Genomic DNA, 17,968 nt, shown 5'->3' with positions numbered 1-17,968 from the left:
TTGAGTAATTACTTGTTTGTTATCAAACCTGGGTAACGTGAGCCAAGGAGTTTACATTCGAGGTCGTATATCATCTAGGGCGGAAAGTCACAATGACTTTGATTTAAAATGTAAACATTGATTGGAGTTTGTTATTATATTTAGTTTCATAGCTAACAGGAAATTTCAAGTTGCGTTTGGGAATGAGTGAATGATATAGATTTTGAAAAGTCTTGTTGGGCTCCTAAAACCTAGTCCATGAGAAGTGAAAAATTTCCCGCGTCTGTCCACGGGCGTTGTGAAATATATAAAATGTAACACAGATTGTGGAAATGACTAAACACAAACAAGCCATCGACTTGGACAATATTCTTAAGGAGCTGAAGTACGGTCGGCATCAGAAGCAGAACTACTGCCTCATACTTATAGTGGTTATATTCAGCGCCGTGTACAACAGCCAGTACATCTTTGCTGCGAAGGATGTCAACGCGAGGTGAGGATTTCATATACTGTTACAATCAATACGTAGACATCATTTCTATGCATTTCCCACATTATGTTTAATAAACAGTAAAGTCGAATACGAAATATTGTGTTTTGGAAGCTTATTATCTGTTAACTGTTTAATAGATCCTAACAAAGTTTTTCATGAAAATAAATTAACAGTCAGGGTTTTACTTAAATTTAAGTTAAATTCTCCTCAACCTTCATAGCTAAGGTATTTTTCCTTCTGAGAATAAAAACAAAAGAAAGTGTATAATATGAAATTGGTATCTGTGTGTAACGAACCTTACTCTGTTTTACTGAATGTTAAAATATATATTTACTTATTATTAAACACTAAAACTGTTGTTCGCTGGTTAGGCTGTGTGGCTGGATTCTTAGGATATAGCTATCGGAGGCTTCATGTTACCCCATACGTTCACAAGGAATTATTGGGTTAGTTTCATAATGTAGGTGGCACACGTCGTTTTTGGCTAAGTGATTACCTTTACCTTAAGTTTGTGATTACCTTTACCTTAAGTTTGTGTTTACCTTTACCTTAAGTTTGTGATTACCTTTACCTTAAGTGATTACGTTTACGTAAGTATATAAGTGATTACCTTTCAAACACTAAAGGTCTTTTGAGCGTCTTCTCAGAGATCTTTTTTTGCGGATGCGATTTATTATGAGTATTTATTCGATCTTGTAAGGAAATTTAAATAATTACTCTCCCAACAACCAACATGCATTTCTTATGAGGTCACTGGTGGCCGAATAAGTCTAATATAGGAACTAAGACTAATAACTCTAAAGTCGTTAATGTAAATAAATCTTTAATATTATGAGTTGTTAGTATACATATTGATATATATGGACAGTCGTAACGGTTTAAGCTGTATTGATAGCTTGGAAATGTCAGAAAATTTCAGCAGCCTAGATGTATAAATACGCCTTCACTTCTAAAATTTCTAAGGTATTATTCCTTACTAAAAGAGGAGTACTTTTCTGGAGGAGTCCCTATCTTTAATTATATATGTTTGCTTTATATGATACACAGATGAGCACACAATCAATTCACATCGGCTCATTCTTTGCTATCAGTTAAAAAAGCCCCCGGTGATAGCACTCCTTGGCTTCACGTCACTGTCAGTTTACCATACGTAGATCTATTCGACCAGAATTTAAAAAGCTACATATCCTGGAAATGGTTGCTACTGGAAAAGGTTAAGGTTTATCTTTAAAGGATATTATCATTCAGAAAGCGTGTGTGCACATTCATTAGACATATGCTTTCGTTAAAAGTTCTTAAGGAACTTACGATGGTCGTAAATTATATAATCTTGAATGATCGCCGGCCGTCGCTTCCGAGATGATCCGTATAATATTGTTAAAAATCAATATGACTTGCAAGTTACACATCGGCTGAAGTCCACAAGTCCTTGGACTCATTTATCGCCATTACCGTTAAGAGTGAAACTTATATGTCTTCGATAAATCACAAAAATATTGCAATGCACCTAATAAATTATCCGAATTACCAAATTAGATAATGTTAAGAATAATTGATTAAATATACCTCCTAATCAAGATATTCATATCTACAGCAAAATAGTTTTGATAAGATTTCCTAAGACTGCTTCGGCGTATTTGTATAAAATTTTCAAATTATATGCTTTATATAAGAGTAATTAGTATTTAATGTCCAACAATAGCGTCATATTATTTAAAACGTTCCGATACTATATCGAGGCTATAATTATATAGATAATAAATGTTGCTTGGTTTAATAAAAATATTTATCACCTTACTCATGTTTTTCATCTTTACATGACTTCTTAAATAAACGTACATATTTTATTGGAAGCTTGTCATTTTTTATAAACAGATACTTAACATTTTAATATCATCTTCAATTACTAGTACGCGACTGTTGAAATACGTAGACCAATATTAATCGCTCGTGCATTTTAAAAGAACAGATTTTGTAACAGTTAAAAATGCATTTAATGAAATATTAGGCTGTAGAAGTCGCGGAAAGCCTGGGATCAAATACATTACCTAGCATAGACTAAACGTCCCAAAGAATAGCGGAATAAGACACAGGAAAGAATCACTTCTTTTGTCCAAAGTTGTCCAATGTACGCAGAAGGTTTTGCTTCTTTTCGAGTTACAGTTTCCTAATACTTATAAACGTTTATCTAGTTAAAGGTGTCATGAGACACTGCAATACTCAGCGATGTAACACAAGCTAGTAGGAAATATTACTTAATGGAGAATTTTTACTGCATTACATGATACAATATACAGATGCGAAATAAACATGATTTTATGAAAAAAAACTAAGAAGTTAAAGAAAAAAAACAAAAAAACGGTACCACAGTTGTGAGTATAAGTGTCAAGCAGTAAAAAATATAAAAAATTGATTAACATCATCAATGAATTCATACTAGATATTTAAAGGTAATATATTTGTTATAATATAAATACAAATAGTTTAATATTTTTCCCACGGCGTATCAAAACAACAGCCTCGTAAAGAATACTCTGTGAAAGGTTACAGGAAACTCATCAATATACCGTCAAGGGTAAGCCTGGGTACGGTTCCTTATCTGTTATAAATAACAACTTGAAAGTTACAACTATTAGAAAAACAGCAGTCCTCAGGTATAGAGTACCTTAGTTTATTAGTTTTCATTGTAGATTTAGTGATTACTAGAATTATCCGATTTTTTATATTTTTGGTGTTTATTTAGGTTTATCGTTAGATTCTTACTGCCAAAGAATAATTTTAATATAGTTTCAGAGCTCCTAGCTGTATCAATCAATAAATAATTATCGCAGAACGACGGGAAAGTAAATATTCTGTTATTTATAACTTCTTTAAATTGTTAGGTTTACTTTCATAGAATTCCTGTTGTTTTTTTATAATTTATATCTAGATAAAATTATAAAAATACCTACTCTGATTTAGTTTCAGATCTTTGGATATATAATAATAAATTAAAAAGTAATTAATATAATTATTAGGGCACGGAAATTTCACACGCCGTCCCTTATGATTAGGATTCTTAATAGCGATACGTTATCTGATCGATATTGTACCTAATAACATTTCATTAGGTATCGCTATTGCCAAAATTTTGTCATTACGTTAATGTCTTATCTATTAAGTACGATTAATTCTTTTTTCCACTAAAAAAGCCACACCGCTAGAATCATACAAAGCAAAGAGACGGTCAAAGAGACGGGTTTATATTTGTTAATGTGTGAGTGTTGTGAAAAATGAGCAAAAAGGAGTTCGATCTGGACGGCCTTCTGCTGGAGATTGGGCAATTCGGCCGTTACCAGGTCAGGAACTACTGTCTGATACTACTCCCTATTCTGTTCAGCGCTGTTCATGTCAGCCAGTTCATCTTCACGACAGCGGAATTGAACGCCAGGTATGGAAGAGTATGCTGTTTATTATAACGACGGGATATTAAGTTTATTCTACAAAATTATTTTGTTTAGAGGACGAAACTATTTAATTAAAGAATTTATATTTTAATTACTGGAAGGTTTTTTAAAGAACGAATATCACGTTTCAGTGTTTTTGTTAGAAAGTCTTTTAAAAAGAAAACGAAGGTTGCCTATTTTTATTGATAACCTTTTGTTTTAAAAACTTTATTTAAGTTTTAAAAACTATTTCATATCAATATATCTGTTTTATATTTAGTTTCAATATAAAATAAAATACAGATATTATATTTTATAATAAAAAGATATTTATTAAACTCATAGATAATGAAATGAAATTTTAAATAGCTTCATAAAAATAATCACAGATTATTAAGACATATCAGAAATTTAAATTTAAAACGCAGTCATCTTTAAATATACGTATTTCCGTTAGTAGATAGTCGCGATTAGGCCATTTGAATATTTCACCGTCTCTCAAACACAGTACGGACTCGGCCTGGGTTAATGTGTAAAGAGCGGAATCTCAAATTAGATTTTTTTCATTTACAAATTTCATTAGCATTTGAACCCTTCTTGGAGATCGAAGATTCGTTTGTTGTCAATCGTTATAAAATTTTCGTCAAAATAGACTTGTCGCGGAAATATGTTAAGAATGAAACTAATATTTTTCGGCTTACTAGGCTTTTTTTATTATTTTAAAAACTACTTACATACTCCCAACGTTTCTCGCTGTGATCACGCGCAGAAGAGACGTGCAAAGCAACCGAAACGTCGGGAGTTTGCAGTTTTTAAAATAATAAAAAACGCCTATTATTCCGAATAAGATTAGTTTCATTTAAATGAATACTCGCGAGAGTCTTAGATCTCATAATATCTTAAGAAGTACCATACATATATATACAAGAATATATTATTATTAATCTCCGTCATTTTCTTTTCATTGAAGCATATTTTGATTGTTTTTATTTTGAGGTTATTTATTATCCATCTCAGACTTGCTGCATTTCATATCATAATTGAAACAGTCTCGGTTCTGTGAAATTAACAGGTATCGTAATTTAATAATTACCTAATATATTAAAACTCCAAATTATTTGTGAAAGAGGTTTTCGTGGAGTACAAAAATTGTATGTGGTTTAATGACTGTCCCTGACTAGCGTAATGAATTAAATACGGCGGAGACACTTTGAGGACAAGGTGGGTCGGTCATTATTATTACAAGACATAAAGTTCGTAACAGTCTTGTTGTGTTTATATATATATTATATGTACGTTAATAAAAAACATTGCATCTTTTAGATTCTTAATCACCGTCTTTAAAGATTATTTTACCCTAAATACTCACACAGTATAATATAAATAAATGTGTACAAGTATCTATTTGAATTCAAGTACCAATACTACTTTATAGATTACTAGTTTACGCCCGCGACTTCTTTGGTTTGGACCTCAGAAAAGTCCTCAAAGAGAAATATAAAATGTCTCAAAATAAATAATACTTTTAGACAGCGCTTCATACAGAATGAAATTGTTATGCCTTGATCCTTGATCCTGTGGTTGCCACAGGAGACACGGTATAAATTATGGCCTATTTCTTCTGTTGTCGCTGCTTAAGTCACGTTACTGCAAAATTTAATCAGATATAGTTAAGTAGATTTGCGTCAAAAAGTAACAAAATTGCATAAACAAAACATATACATCACAAAAATATATGACATTTGTCCATAACAATATAAATGCTATTGGAATTAATTTGTTAGGAATTATAAAGAAAACTTCAGTCATTTTGTATAGTTCAAATATATAATTGCTTTATCTGATACAGTGGCTCGAACATAATTTTATTATAACAACAATATAATACGTTTTCAAGACTCTCCAACCTACCTTCCGTATTATTTCGTCTCAACGCGTCACTCTCCGGCCGCTTGAGTAGTGTCACAATACAATTAACTATATCTCAGTTGGACACAGCGTTCAGACTTCGAAGGAGCGCTAACTAAACAAAAAAAAATTTATTAAAATATAAAACATGTGTTGAACGCGCGGTGTAGTATTATATTTTATAGTACAGTACAAGTGCATAATAATGAAGAAAAATAAGTTGAATGTGGATGATATTTTAAAGGAAGTCGGTGATCTGGGAACCTTCCAGATAAGAAATTTTGTTTATATTTTGTTTGCTATTATATTTTGTGCCTTCTACAACACCCTGTATTTATTCACAGCATCTGCTTCTGTAGCCAGGTAAGATCTTAATTTAAGGTAACCACAGTAGTAATGAATCATAATAATTAACTGAGTCTATTTAAGTCACGGCGCTTATTTTTTTTATAATGCCACAAAAAGTATGTTGACGCAGACATGAAATTTAAGATTTTTTTAACAGGAATTTAATAAAAATAATTATAGCTTTGAAGGCTATCAATAAGAGGAATGTTTTACATTATCTGTTTACTTTTGTAACAAAAATGTTTATGTCCAAGAAGTAAATCCTTTTGAAATGGACAAGCGATAGTTAAGATATAATATTTTTCTTTCATATAAAACATATTTCCATTATTATATTTTTTTTCCATAAGTTAGGTGCATTTTTATCAAACAAAAGCCCGAAAACGTGATGTTCATAGTGAAAATAGTTTTTTTTTTAAATTTTAACTTAATTCGGTAAAAAGACATTACCCAAAAATTTAATACATTTTTTATTGTGTAAAATATTGTCCGATGCTTTTATTTTCCAGTCAGTCCTACACAATGTGATCATTCATATTACTTTACTTTATGTATTAATAATATAGGAAATGAAATAATTATTCGATACAAAAAAAAATACGATAATCTCAATGAAAGAAATGCAACATTTAAGAGATCACATCGAGCTCCATAGTTTTTGAAGGCTATAACGATCTGTTCACAGAAAGCCCTTATTTTAAGTCCTTCCGTATATTCATATTAAACAATAAATGATAAAATGACAATGTTTTTGTTAACATTTATGTACGATAAGAAACACTGATAAGTGTAAAAGAGTTTATTATTATTCTTGATTATCAGAAATTTCATTGACTTTTTAATATAAAACACAAAGAATAGCAGATAAGTAATTTTTAGATATTTTATTAGACGATATGAGACGTAATTATAATAACCGAACACCTATAATCTGAGTGCAACTTGTATACAAGTAATGTGTACGCGTTCACTCAAAGACGGAATATTTGTGATAAACTCCACTATAGATATTTTCCGAGTTTCTCAAATAGCCTTGGACTTAAGTGAGGCAGTTACTTGATAAAAAAAAGATAACAATAAAGTACTATTAAATAAACTTTTTTAGTTTGATGTTTACAAGACATCCGTTAGAAATGACCAAAGCCAGGGATTCAAGATGTCAGGGTTGTGTTAGGTTGTATAGATAACGAATTTTAACAAGAAGATATGCAAAACACTAAAAAGACTTTGGCAAAATTTAAGATAAGCTTGATATCAATGTTTAAGATCCATGATTTTCTTCTCCTTCTCTGAATCGTATTCTTTTTCTACCTTCTCTGGTTTAGGTCGTATTCGTTATTCCTATTTTAATATAACGGTCCTGTGATCTGAAAAACCAAAAATCAGACAAAATTTCCATCTATATGATGACGATATGATAATGATATTAGTACAGCCAACTTCTAAAAGGATTAAAAAAATCTTTGCTCAATATTCTATTCAATTAAATAAGTTTTTGATTAATGTATTGGTGTGTTGAATTGCCTAAACATGTTTCTGCGCCAACAGACATAAGGTCTAATGTCGTTTAAACGACGTTGAATGTTTTATTTTTCTCGAACACGTGTATTGTTATTATTTCTAAGTATTTAACCTCAGGTATTGACAGATCGAGTATTATATAAAAAACAAATTTTCACTCATCGCTTTGTCTGTCGTGTTCGCCGTTTGGGACAAGACAATAAAATAGTACACACGAATAACATATATTTTAATCGCAACATAATTAAAAATTTTTGAAAAAATCTTATTTCATCATTGAGTTTTTATAAAATACCTACGTATGGTGTTTCAGCAATTTTGAAATTTTGAATCTGATAAATTAAATAAAATGGAACGTTAATTGCTGACCAAAAATAAGATATTAATTTAAATATATATATATATATATATATATATATATATATATTTAAATTAATATCTTATTTATATATATATTTATATATAAACATATATATAACGTTATTTATTCACATTATTGTTACACAAACAAACTGATGTAAAGTTTATGCTCAGCCAATTAATTATTAGGCCTAGATATTCTGTCGAGTGAAGTATTAATACAACTACCCAAAAATGGTAAAAATTGTTTTTAACCGAATCTACGAAAACGAAATACAATTTAAAATTAACTTTGGTTAGGTAGAGAGAGGAACTTGAACGGTGGTGGTGGAGGTGACGTGCTATATTTAGGGGCCCGTTAAACTTACACCGGGGTCGCAAGTCCGAGGCACTGTTGAAGCTCCTCTCCCTGCAACGACGGACCCGGCACCCGCGCGGTGTATCCATAGAATGCTGAGAGGTTTCGTCTCTCGAAAGCAAAAAAATTAAATAACATTAATATTTAAGCAATTATAAAAAAACAGTCGTCAACTCGTATGGAATGTTATCCTCTACTTAAGAAACTATAGTTTAAGTGGTTTTTACAATTAAAAAGTGTGCGATGGTATTGTATAGAGATTTTTGAGGGAAATATCGCGATCCAGCCCTATAAAGGTTGGCGTTTATTACACGCAGTTCGTCTCAGCACACCGACGCATTACGGTCAGCATACTTACCACATTTCTGAATACAGATAGTATATTAGTTTTCTATCCTGGTCAATGTTAGTGTGACAACCGTCATGTTTTTTTTCCATTTAAAATCTGTTGTATGATTTCTTGTAATTCAATATATTATGAGTACTGAGGGTATTGACAACGAAATACTTAGAAATCGTTTGGGAACGAGACAAATGCTTTACGTTATATTAATATTCCTATCACTTTCAGAACGTTTTCATTCTACTATATTTTTTTATTCTTGATTATGCTACATATAACAAGTCTGCCCTAATTGAGAGAGATTTTATAAAAATCACTAATAATTCCTAATAATGAATATATAAATGTATACTTCATATTTATTCGTACATTCATCATCAGCCTATCGTGGCCCACTGCTGAGCACAAGCTTCTTCTCACATGGAGAAGGTTAGAGCATTAATCACCACGCTTGCTCAAGACGGGTTGGCGATTTCAATCTTATAATTTGTAATTATAAGACCAACCTGGTCCTCACGATGTTTTCCTTCACCGTCCGGCAGTGGTGTCTAAATACTCTTAGAAAGTACATATGTTTCGGAAAAGATCACATTGGTACTTGCCAGGTTTCGAACCTGCGCCCTCACGTATGAGAGGCTTCACTTATAACATTACTTGCTTCATATTATAACATTGTTATACATATCAGATAGTTACGTCTGTGTGACGCTGGAAAGTGATATCTAACGTCACTGTGATGGACATCATCATTGCCTGTGATCATCATCACACCGTGATAAGGAAGGAACAGATAACAAAAAGTTTGTTTGTAATACTTGAGATATGTACGCTGTTTGTATTGATATATAAAATTATAATCTCAAAATCTTAGGATACGTTTAAATTCTCATACGGTCCACGTCTATCATCTCTACTTGCATTATTTAAAATTATAATATCCCATTTATTTTTTACTGTCACAAAAAAATATGTAACAAAATTATTACGAAATATAATTTGATTTACAAATGTTCGTAATACAAAATTATTGGAGTCTAGACTAAGGTTTTGTATACACCTTAGTCTAGTCTGTAATGAATACGATATTTGTTTTCTACCTGGTTTAATCGGACAATAAATTGATAAGCAGTTTATAAGATGTAAAAGAAATAATAATAAACATGGAGTTTTAAAAAAATTGGTCCTCACTTCAGTAGAAAATTTTTAAACAACCTAAACTAGGCTTTTCGCATACTATGCGTTTTTTATCACTTTTTATCTACGTGATCCCGACGTTTCGGTTCCTTTACAGCAACCGTGATCACGGACAGACGAGATGAAAGTGTAAACAGCCTAAGACAATACGTACGACATGACGATATCGTACGATAAGAAATTTTTATTAAAATAAATTCGACTTTGAATGCATGCAACATAAGACAGCGGTGACTCGCTGTTCTGACCACCAATCATTTTCCTTTCATTTAGTTACTGATAAAATTTACTCGAAGTCAACCTTGTGAATGTTGATAAGTTGTATCAAATATGTTGAATGCCTTTATCTGAAATGATTTTTTGATAATATTACTTCTTGACAGGTTAATGCCAAAGTAAATGCCATACTGATATCTGTTATCATGGCTAGGAAAATGCCATGAATTTTTATTTAATTAATCCATTGTGATAAAATAAATTGCGTTTCAAAACTATTACTAAATCTTTATTATGTTCTTTAAACACGTGTGCCCGTAATAACTAAACTTTTGTTATTTTATCAAAGTCTTTTAATTAAAATTTTATAATTGTGAAACCACAAATGAATATAAAAACTACGTGATTTTTTCTTTAGAATTGTTAAACAAAAAGATTTATTGAAAATCCATTCGTACCGTCAATAGAAATGTTTTGTATACGCTTTAAGTATCAAATAACTAAATAATTATATTATCCTACTAGCTGTTACCCGCGACTTCGTCTGGGTAAGAAAAACAATAAGAAACAATGAAAAAACTTGAGCTCCGTATGCGCCCTGCCTCCCACTCGCGCGTTATTATTTCGGGATGGGGGATTCGGGATCTTGATAAAAAGTACCCTAAGTTACTCCTGATTACATCAGCTACCTGCCAATAAAAGTCCCGTAAAAATCGGTCCAGCCATTTCAGAGATTAGCCAAAAGAAACAGACAGACAGACAAAAATTTAAAAAAATGTTATTTTGTATGTATGTACCGTACTTATACATATTAATATACACGTAGTAAAAAACGGTTATTTCAATAATACAAACAGACACTTCAATTTTATTTATATGCATAGAAATGAAAACAAAAACGCTGCTGTGAAAAATACGAGTGTATCAATTTATAACGGAGAGAATTTGTGATAGTGTTTATAGTGTTTACTAAATATTCATTACATCATTAATAACTAAGCCGACGTAAGCCTTCGGTTTGCCAGAATATATATTGGAACATGTGGGCACAATATAAGTTATCTTTGTATGCAGAACGTGTTGTTTCACACACTGTTATCATGTCATACAGACAACGCACGACCGGAGATCGCTGAGGATTGATTTTTATTATATTCATAAAAGATGAAAAACATTGAAATAAGCTCGAGTAGTTGAGTTCTCTACCCATGAACCGGTTAGGTCATAAAAGGACACGCTTAGATTAAATCGAATAATTTCCTTAAAAAGGAAGACGCCTTGTGCTATTTAGTGTTCATCGACACGCTTCGTCGCAGGAGACACGATCGTACTTGACCCACATTAATACTTTGCACTAAAATATGACTAAGGACGTTAATTTAAAAAAGAAAAGTATTTAATGAAACGTATCCCACAGAACGTGGCGATCAGTATGCATTGATATTAAAATCAAACTAAAGGAGAACGTCCGACATGAATTTATTATTCGTTATTATATTTTTATTAACCATTGTTCCTATAGTATTTATTTGCTTGAGACTGAAATGGAAGAATTACGTTACATTATATCATTTCTAGATAAACGTAATAAATTAATTGCTTTTCAAGACTTTGATCTTGTTATATTTTACTATGTTTACCATTGAGTTAAAATTCTCAGGAGTAGTAAGAGTGGGAACAGGAAGACAAATAAAATAACCCACATTTGTGAGATCTAAGACTTTCGTTAGTAGTCATTTAAGTGAAACTAATTTCTCGTCTGTCTGTGATCACGGTTGCTGCAAAGTAACCGAAACCTCGGGAGTATACAATAGTTTTTTAAATAATAAAAAACGCAAAGTAATCCAAATAATATTAGTTCATTTAAACCACATTTGTATTTGATCACGCGCTTTTAAATATAAAATTAAGAGTTTTTTTTGTTATTTTTAACTAAAGCAAAATATGTTTTAAAATCAATACGTTTTACATTTTTAACAAAACTATACTTGATTTAATAAATTATATATATATATATTAATATAAAAATGCGTATTTTCTTACAATACGGTTAATATTGCGAAGTCTTCATCATTTCTGGGATGTGAACGTCAGTTTCCCACTATATATAAAATTATAACATCTAGGAATTAATATTTCTACAGCCAGTAAAACAGATATTGTCTGACTATTGCTCCTTATAATAGATTTAGTATTAAAATCTAGACTTGTGATTTTTGATTACGAAATAGCGTCTCGCATATTGGTCTACTTTGAGAATAATTGGACAATACAGAAATATAAAAGGCAGGATGTAAGAATGAGATAAGCGTCGGAAGAAGTGATTGAATTATTTATAAATAGCCATTAACATTAATGTAAAATTGATTAATGTATAGCTTTCTTAATATTCATATTATATTAATATATATTATATCAATATTCAATAAATAATGTCGATTGTATTGAAATATTTACACGGTCAGATTTCACACTAAGTTCATGCAAAATTACAGATGTCGAGTCCCGGAATGCGAGGCCGATCCACCCATTTTCGATACCAAGCATTGGGGAGCGTGGGCCCTCCCAGATAGTAGAGGGCGCTGCGAGAGATTCCTTCCCATTGGAAACACTTGCGCCGCGGGATCCTTTCATCCGACGGAGACAAAGAGATGCTCCAGCTGGATCTATGAGAATCATGATAGTATTGTCTCGACGGTGAGATTATAATAAAACATTTATATTACGAGCGGAAAATAAATACACTCAACAATACACCAGCTATGTTAAAAGTAATTAAATTGGTAATATTTGATATAAAAGTGTACAGAATATTTTCGTTGCTCATTTCACATCAATTATGTGGTAAACAAATTTTATTGAAATTTACGTTAGCCGAATTTGACAAACTATTGCAAGCCAGCCAAAAAGAAACAGTTTTATATATAAAACATTTACTAGATAAATCAAGCCGATAAGGATCAGATGATAAACGTCTCGGATTTCCTGCCGATTAATAGTAGCATCTGTGAAGTATCAGAGAAGTAATAAATTAGAGAATCTCCCACACATCTCTCACATTTTGCTTTGAGATCAAAACAAATTGCGTATAAGCTTCGATACATATTTTAAACACGACACTTCCATGGACGGACAGATGTGTGCTTTCTAAGCCTTCACGCAAAATAACTGAATGATTATAATAAATCCTTACATTAATGAGTTTATAGTTTGGAAAAACCTATCAGATAATCCCAGGAACTTCAGGGATTTGTTTTCTCGGTCCCAGATAAAATAAACATAGCAAAAAAAATTAATAATAAGGTGTCCAAAGACATTACGGTGTGATTTAGTTAGTTTAATGTTAGGTTTGTTTGTCTAACATTTTTAAAACATGTGTCATCGCTAGTTATTATTAAAATGTTCAAGATCCACATTAAAAAACCAATTTCCTATCGCATTCCAGTTCGACCTCGCCTGTGAGGAGTGGAAGCGGACCCTAGTGGGTACTATACACAGCGCAGGATTGTTCATAGCCCTTCCTCTGACCGCTTTTATATCCGACAAGTGAGTTTCTCTTGGAAAATTGTATTTAATTTCTTATATAACAATTATTATATTCCTTAGTTTCCTTTTTTTATGATAGAAACCTTCATGAATACACTGTATATTAAATATCTTTAAATTATAAATATTAAGTGCTTTAATTGACGCCATTGTTTAATAAGGTAAACAATAAATAGACAAGAGTATTGTGTTTATGAGAAGTAGTGACTATAATTATGGCGAGGATTAAAGAGCACTTCATTAATTTTATGATGTATACTCGGTATACAATAAACAACGCGTCTTGGTTGAAGACCTCTACACTGTAACGATCGTAATCTCAGAGCTACAAACTAATTAGTCATGAGACATCCTAATTCCTATATATTTCCATAAACTCATTTAACAAAATTACCAAGGCTTTTTAGGACAAAATATCAAAACTCTTTCAAGACAAAATCTTTGTTCGAACATATCGAAAATATTAAAAAAAAGTTTTTAAATTGCATTAATAATACCAAATTGTGTAATTTAAAATCGTTTATATAAAATTAAAATGATTTTCTATTTATTTTTAATATAGTTTCGGACGTCGCATCGCTTTTATCGCGACGGCTGTGGCCCCGGCTCTTGTGGGTTTAGGACGTTCCTTCACTCAAGACTACGTCTCATATGTGGCTCTCGAATTCCTGGATGCTGTCGTGGGGGCCGGAGTATACAGTTCCGGATTTATTCTTGGTCAGTTCTAAATGATCCTTCTCAGCTTCCTAACATTTTTAAATTAACAAAAAGCTTTATGTTTTTACGCGGTAGAAAACAAAATATACCAAGTTTTAGATTGCTAAATGTATTAATTAGGAGCAAAAACAAAATATACCAAGTTTTACATTGCTAAATGTATTAATTAGGAGCTATTTTACTAAATAATATTATAATTATATTTTTGGAATAGTGTATAGATAAGTCAAAATAAATTAAAAGATCTTGTTGATCTGTATTTATTATTAATAACTTCACTTATAAAACTATAGTAGCAGTTAAAGCTTCCCTTATAAAACTACTTACTCGGCCTTTAACAAAAATTAATATTGTATTAATTGCAGCTCTAGAAATGATGGGTCTTCATCGGCGTGTTCTTGGAGGAAACATAATTTCCTGCACTTTTGCCATCGGACAAGCTATAGTCGCTTTAATAGCCTGGGCCATACCCGAGTGGAGAACTCTCACGAGAGTGCTATACGCGCCCTCCTTACTCTTCATATTTTATATATTTTTAATTGAAGAAAGTGTAAGATGGCTTCTGAGCAAGGGGAAGAAGAAGGAAGCAGCAAGAATAATCTTTAAAGTGGCTGCTACCAATAAAAGAAAACTTTCACCAGAAACTATCAAGGAGCTGACAGATGTGTCCGTTGAACAGGAAGAGGAGAAACCATCGCTGGGAGACATTAATGATCAACCGTCTCTCGCGCTGCAAGTGCTCAAGTCGCGAGTGATCATGATAAGATTATGCATTTGTTCCTTTTGGTGGATAACTGTGACGTTTATTTATTACGGCCTATCTATAAACTCAGTGTCATTGGCGGGGAACAGCTATGTTAATTATATTTTAACAGCTTTGGTAGAAATCCCTGGTTATTGCATCAGTGTGTTAACTCTAGACAGATTCGGTAGAAAAAGTTCTATTATGACAGCGTTCTTTATTTGTGGAATCTCTTTAGTATGTCTGCCGTTCATTCCAGGACGTAAGTATAACGATGAAGACATTTATAGTAAAATAATAACAGTAGTAACATTGAATTAATTATTTTCCAATAACTCTTTTTAGTTGCATATATAAAGTATTTAGTTTGTTTTAGTCATGTGTTTCGTTGTTTTGCAAAAGTAGAATAGAGGTAGTCATTAGCATAATTTTCAGATGTGCAATGGGTCCAAACGTGTCTCAACTTGTTGGGCAAATTGTGCATTAGCATGGCTTTTAGCAGTATATATATATATACTTCGGAACTGTATCCAACGATGATCAGACAGAGTTTGCTGTCTCTGTGTTCAGTCTGTGGAAGAATCGGACAGATTGTGGCCCCCCAAACGCCACTCTTGGTTTGTATATTATACTATATTTACTTATCCGTAGATAACAAAAGTGAATCAGTAAATTGATATGTGTATTTGTTTCTGTGAAATTATTATACATAGTGATTTACTTTTTCATTTCTAAATGAGAAAAACTGTTGGATGTTTATATAAAATCAAATTATCGGTATATATGATTGCACAGATTTTTTCGAAATAATGCTAACAATGTTGGGGAAGCTGTCTATAAGCATGGTGTTCGCTTCCATCTACATTTATACGATCGAGCTCTTCCCAACCACGGCACGTCATTCCATGATGAGCGTGTGCTCAATGTTGGGGCGGATCGGTTCAACGACGTCGCCCATGACGCCCTTGTTGGTATTAATGCCACGTTCAAAGAGATATTCGTAGATTCACATATTATTTAATGTAGTAGTATTTACTATGATATATTTTTGTTTATTTATCCAGTGAAGATGTCTGAGTCGTTTCATTATTAGTTTTCATATATCTGTTGTTTCCATCACTAAATGTAGCTGCATTTAAATGGTCCCATAATTTTTTTTTTCTTTATCATTGACATTCCTATCATTGTCATTTTTATTTAAATTAAATAGTCTTAATTTAAATGTATTCTTAGTGTATTTCCTATATTCATAAACTTAATTTTTTAAAGAATCTAATAAGAATATTTTAGGTTCAGAAAGTTCATATATCTATTGGTTGTTTATTTGATATTTTTAGTACTTATTAGACATCTTGTCATCTTGAGATATTTATGAATTAAAACTCCTAGCCTACAGATGATATTGATGTCATCTGACGGCAAATTAGTAAAATTAACTCTTCTAAATAATTTTCGTCCTTCTTCAGATGGCGTACATGGAATCACTACCGTATCTGGTGTTTGGAGCGATGGCGGGCATTGCTGGTCTTTTAATGCTGCTCACGCCGGAGACGTTGAACCTGAGGCTGCCGGATACCGTGAAGCAAGCTGAGAATATAGCGACGGCGCCGCGAACGAGACATGCCACTGATATAATAGTAGATTAACGCTGCCAAGAATCTAGTCCGAGTAGCTCATAAGCATTTTGTTATAACAAAATCGCAGACATTAACGGAAAAGAAATATTTTGGTAACAGAATATTTTTCGTCTGTATTACCAATAACATTAAAAATACGAGAAATAATGGACACTTGTGACTGTATTTGTTCTGAAACAAACTAGTCTTTGTTGTTTTTATCCTTGACTCTTTACGTCACCATTGTTTTATCAGATTTCAACGTTTGCAGAAGTTCAACAGACGCTTCTGTGAACGGATTCGATTTTAATTTTGAATCATAACGTACATATTGCTAAGGGATTGAACAAAATCATTATTTGCCAACAACACGCAACTTCAATGTGATATACATATCATCGCTGAAACTCCTGCTACCAAACAGAAATGTGAATAAAATAGTGCTATTTGGATTTTTGTTTAGATTTACAACTTACTTGGGTCAATACATTTTTCTGGTTAAAATTTTTACATTTTAGTAGAAAGAACGATTAAAATTTTAAGAGAACAATCTTTTAATTATTTATTCAAATAAAATATAGCGCAATGCATTGTTTCGATTCTTGTATGAAGGATGTGTCTCACCTTGATGTTTTAAATATTCGTATAATGTTGTTTTCTATATATTAATGTTGGATTATTTAATACATTCATACAGACCTCTTGTAATTTGTACTTTTAAAATTATACGGCCCATATTATCTGTGTAATAAGGTTCTACATAAGGTTTTCTTGATATATGTTCATTATATTGAAACAGCAAAACGTCTGTACATAAATATAAAAAGTTAATTTTAACGAGGTGTAAAAATATTTAATATATTTTTCTTCAGAGTTATATTATTTTTATTACCGTTTATTTATAATATTTAATTTGTAGATATATTTTATAATATAATAGGATATGATAAAAAAATATATATTTTTCATGTCTAAAATGTTATTTGAAGTTATATCCGATTAATTCCTATTAATATTATAAAAGCGAAGTTCGTGAGGATGGATGTATGTTTGATCCTTTTTTACGAAAAAACTACGGAACGTATTTGTGAGAAACTTTACAGTAAGATTGGATTTACATCAGATTAACATATAGAATATAATTTATGCCGATTATTTATATCAAATAATTTCGAAAAAAAATATCTTGGCGTACGCTATCT

The 17,968-nt window shown here is 31.6% G+C and overlaps 1 protein-coding gene across 3 annotated transcripts; it reads left to right on the top strand.

Moving 5' to 3' along the window:
• The first annotated feature begins 117 nt into the window (after positions 1–117).
• Positions 118–17,639, top strand: LOC116769696 (organic cation transporter protein-like). Of its 3 annotated transcripts, none has more exons than XM_061522676.1 (7): positions 118–472; positions 12,641–12,842; positions 13,591–13,691; positions 14,254–14,408; positions 14,774–15,412; positions 15,586–15,767; positions 16,617–17,639. In XM_061522676.1, exons 1-7 carry the CDS (start codon positions 312–314, stop codon positions 16,794–16,796), a joined length of 1,620 nt encoding a protein of 539 aa, XP_061378660.1. In that variant the 5' UTR covers positions 118–311; the 3' UTR covers positions 16,797–17,639. The 3 variants fall into 3 exon arrangements, with proteins under 3 accessions (XP_061378660.1, XP_061378661.1, XP_061378662.1); XM_061522677.1 differs by lacking the exon at positions 118–472 and adding an exon at positions 3,604–3,902; XM_061522678.1 differs by lacking the exon at positions 118–472 and adding an exon at positions 5,866–6,168.
• Positions 17,640–17,968: the final 329 nt, after the last annotated feature.

Source organism: Danaus plexippus, chromosome 14 (assembly GCF_018135715.1).
Source record: "Danaus plexippus chromosome 14, MEX_DaPlex, whole genome shotgun sequence".
Lineage (NCBI taxonomy): Eukaryota > Metazoa > Arthropoda > Insecta > Lepidoptera > Nymphalidae > Danaus > Danaus plexippus.
This window is presented reverse-complemented; position numbering and strand designations above follow the sequence as displayed.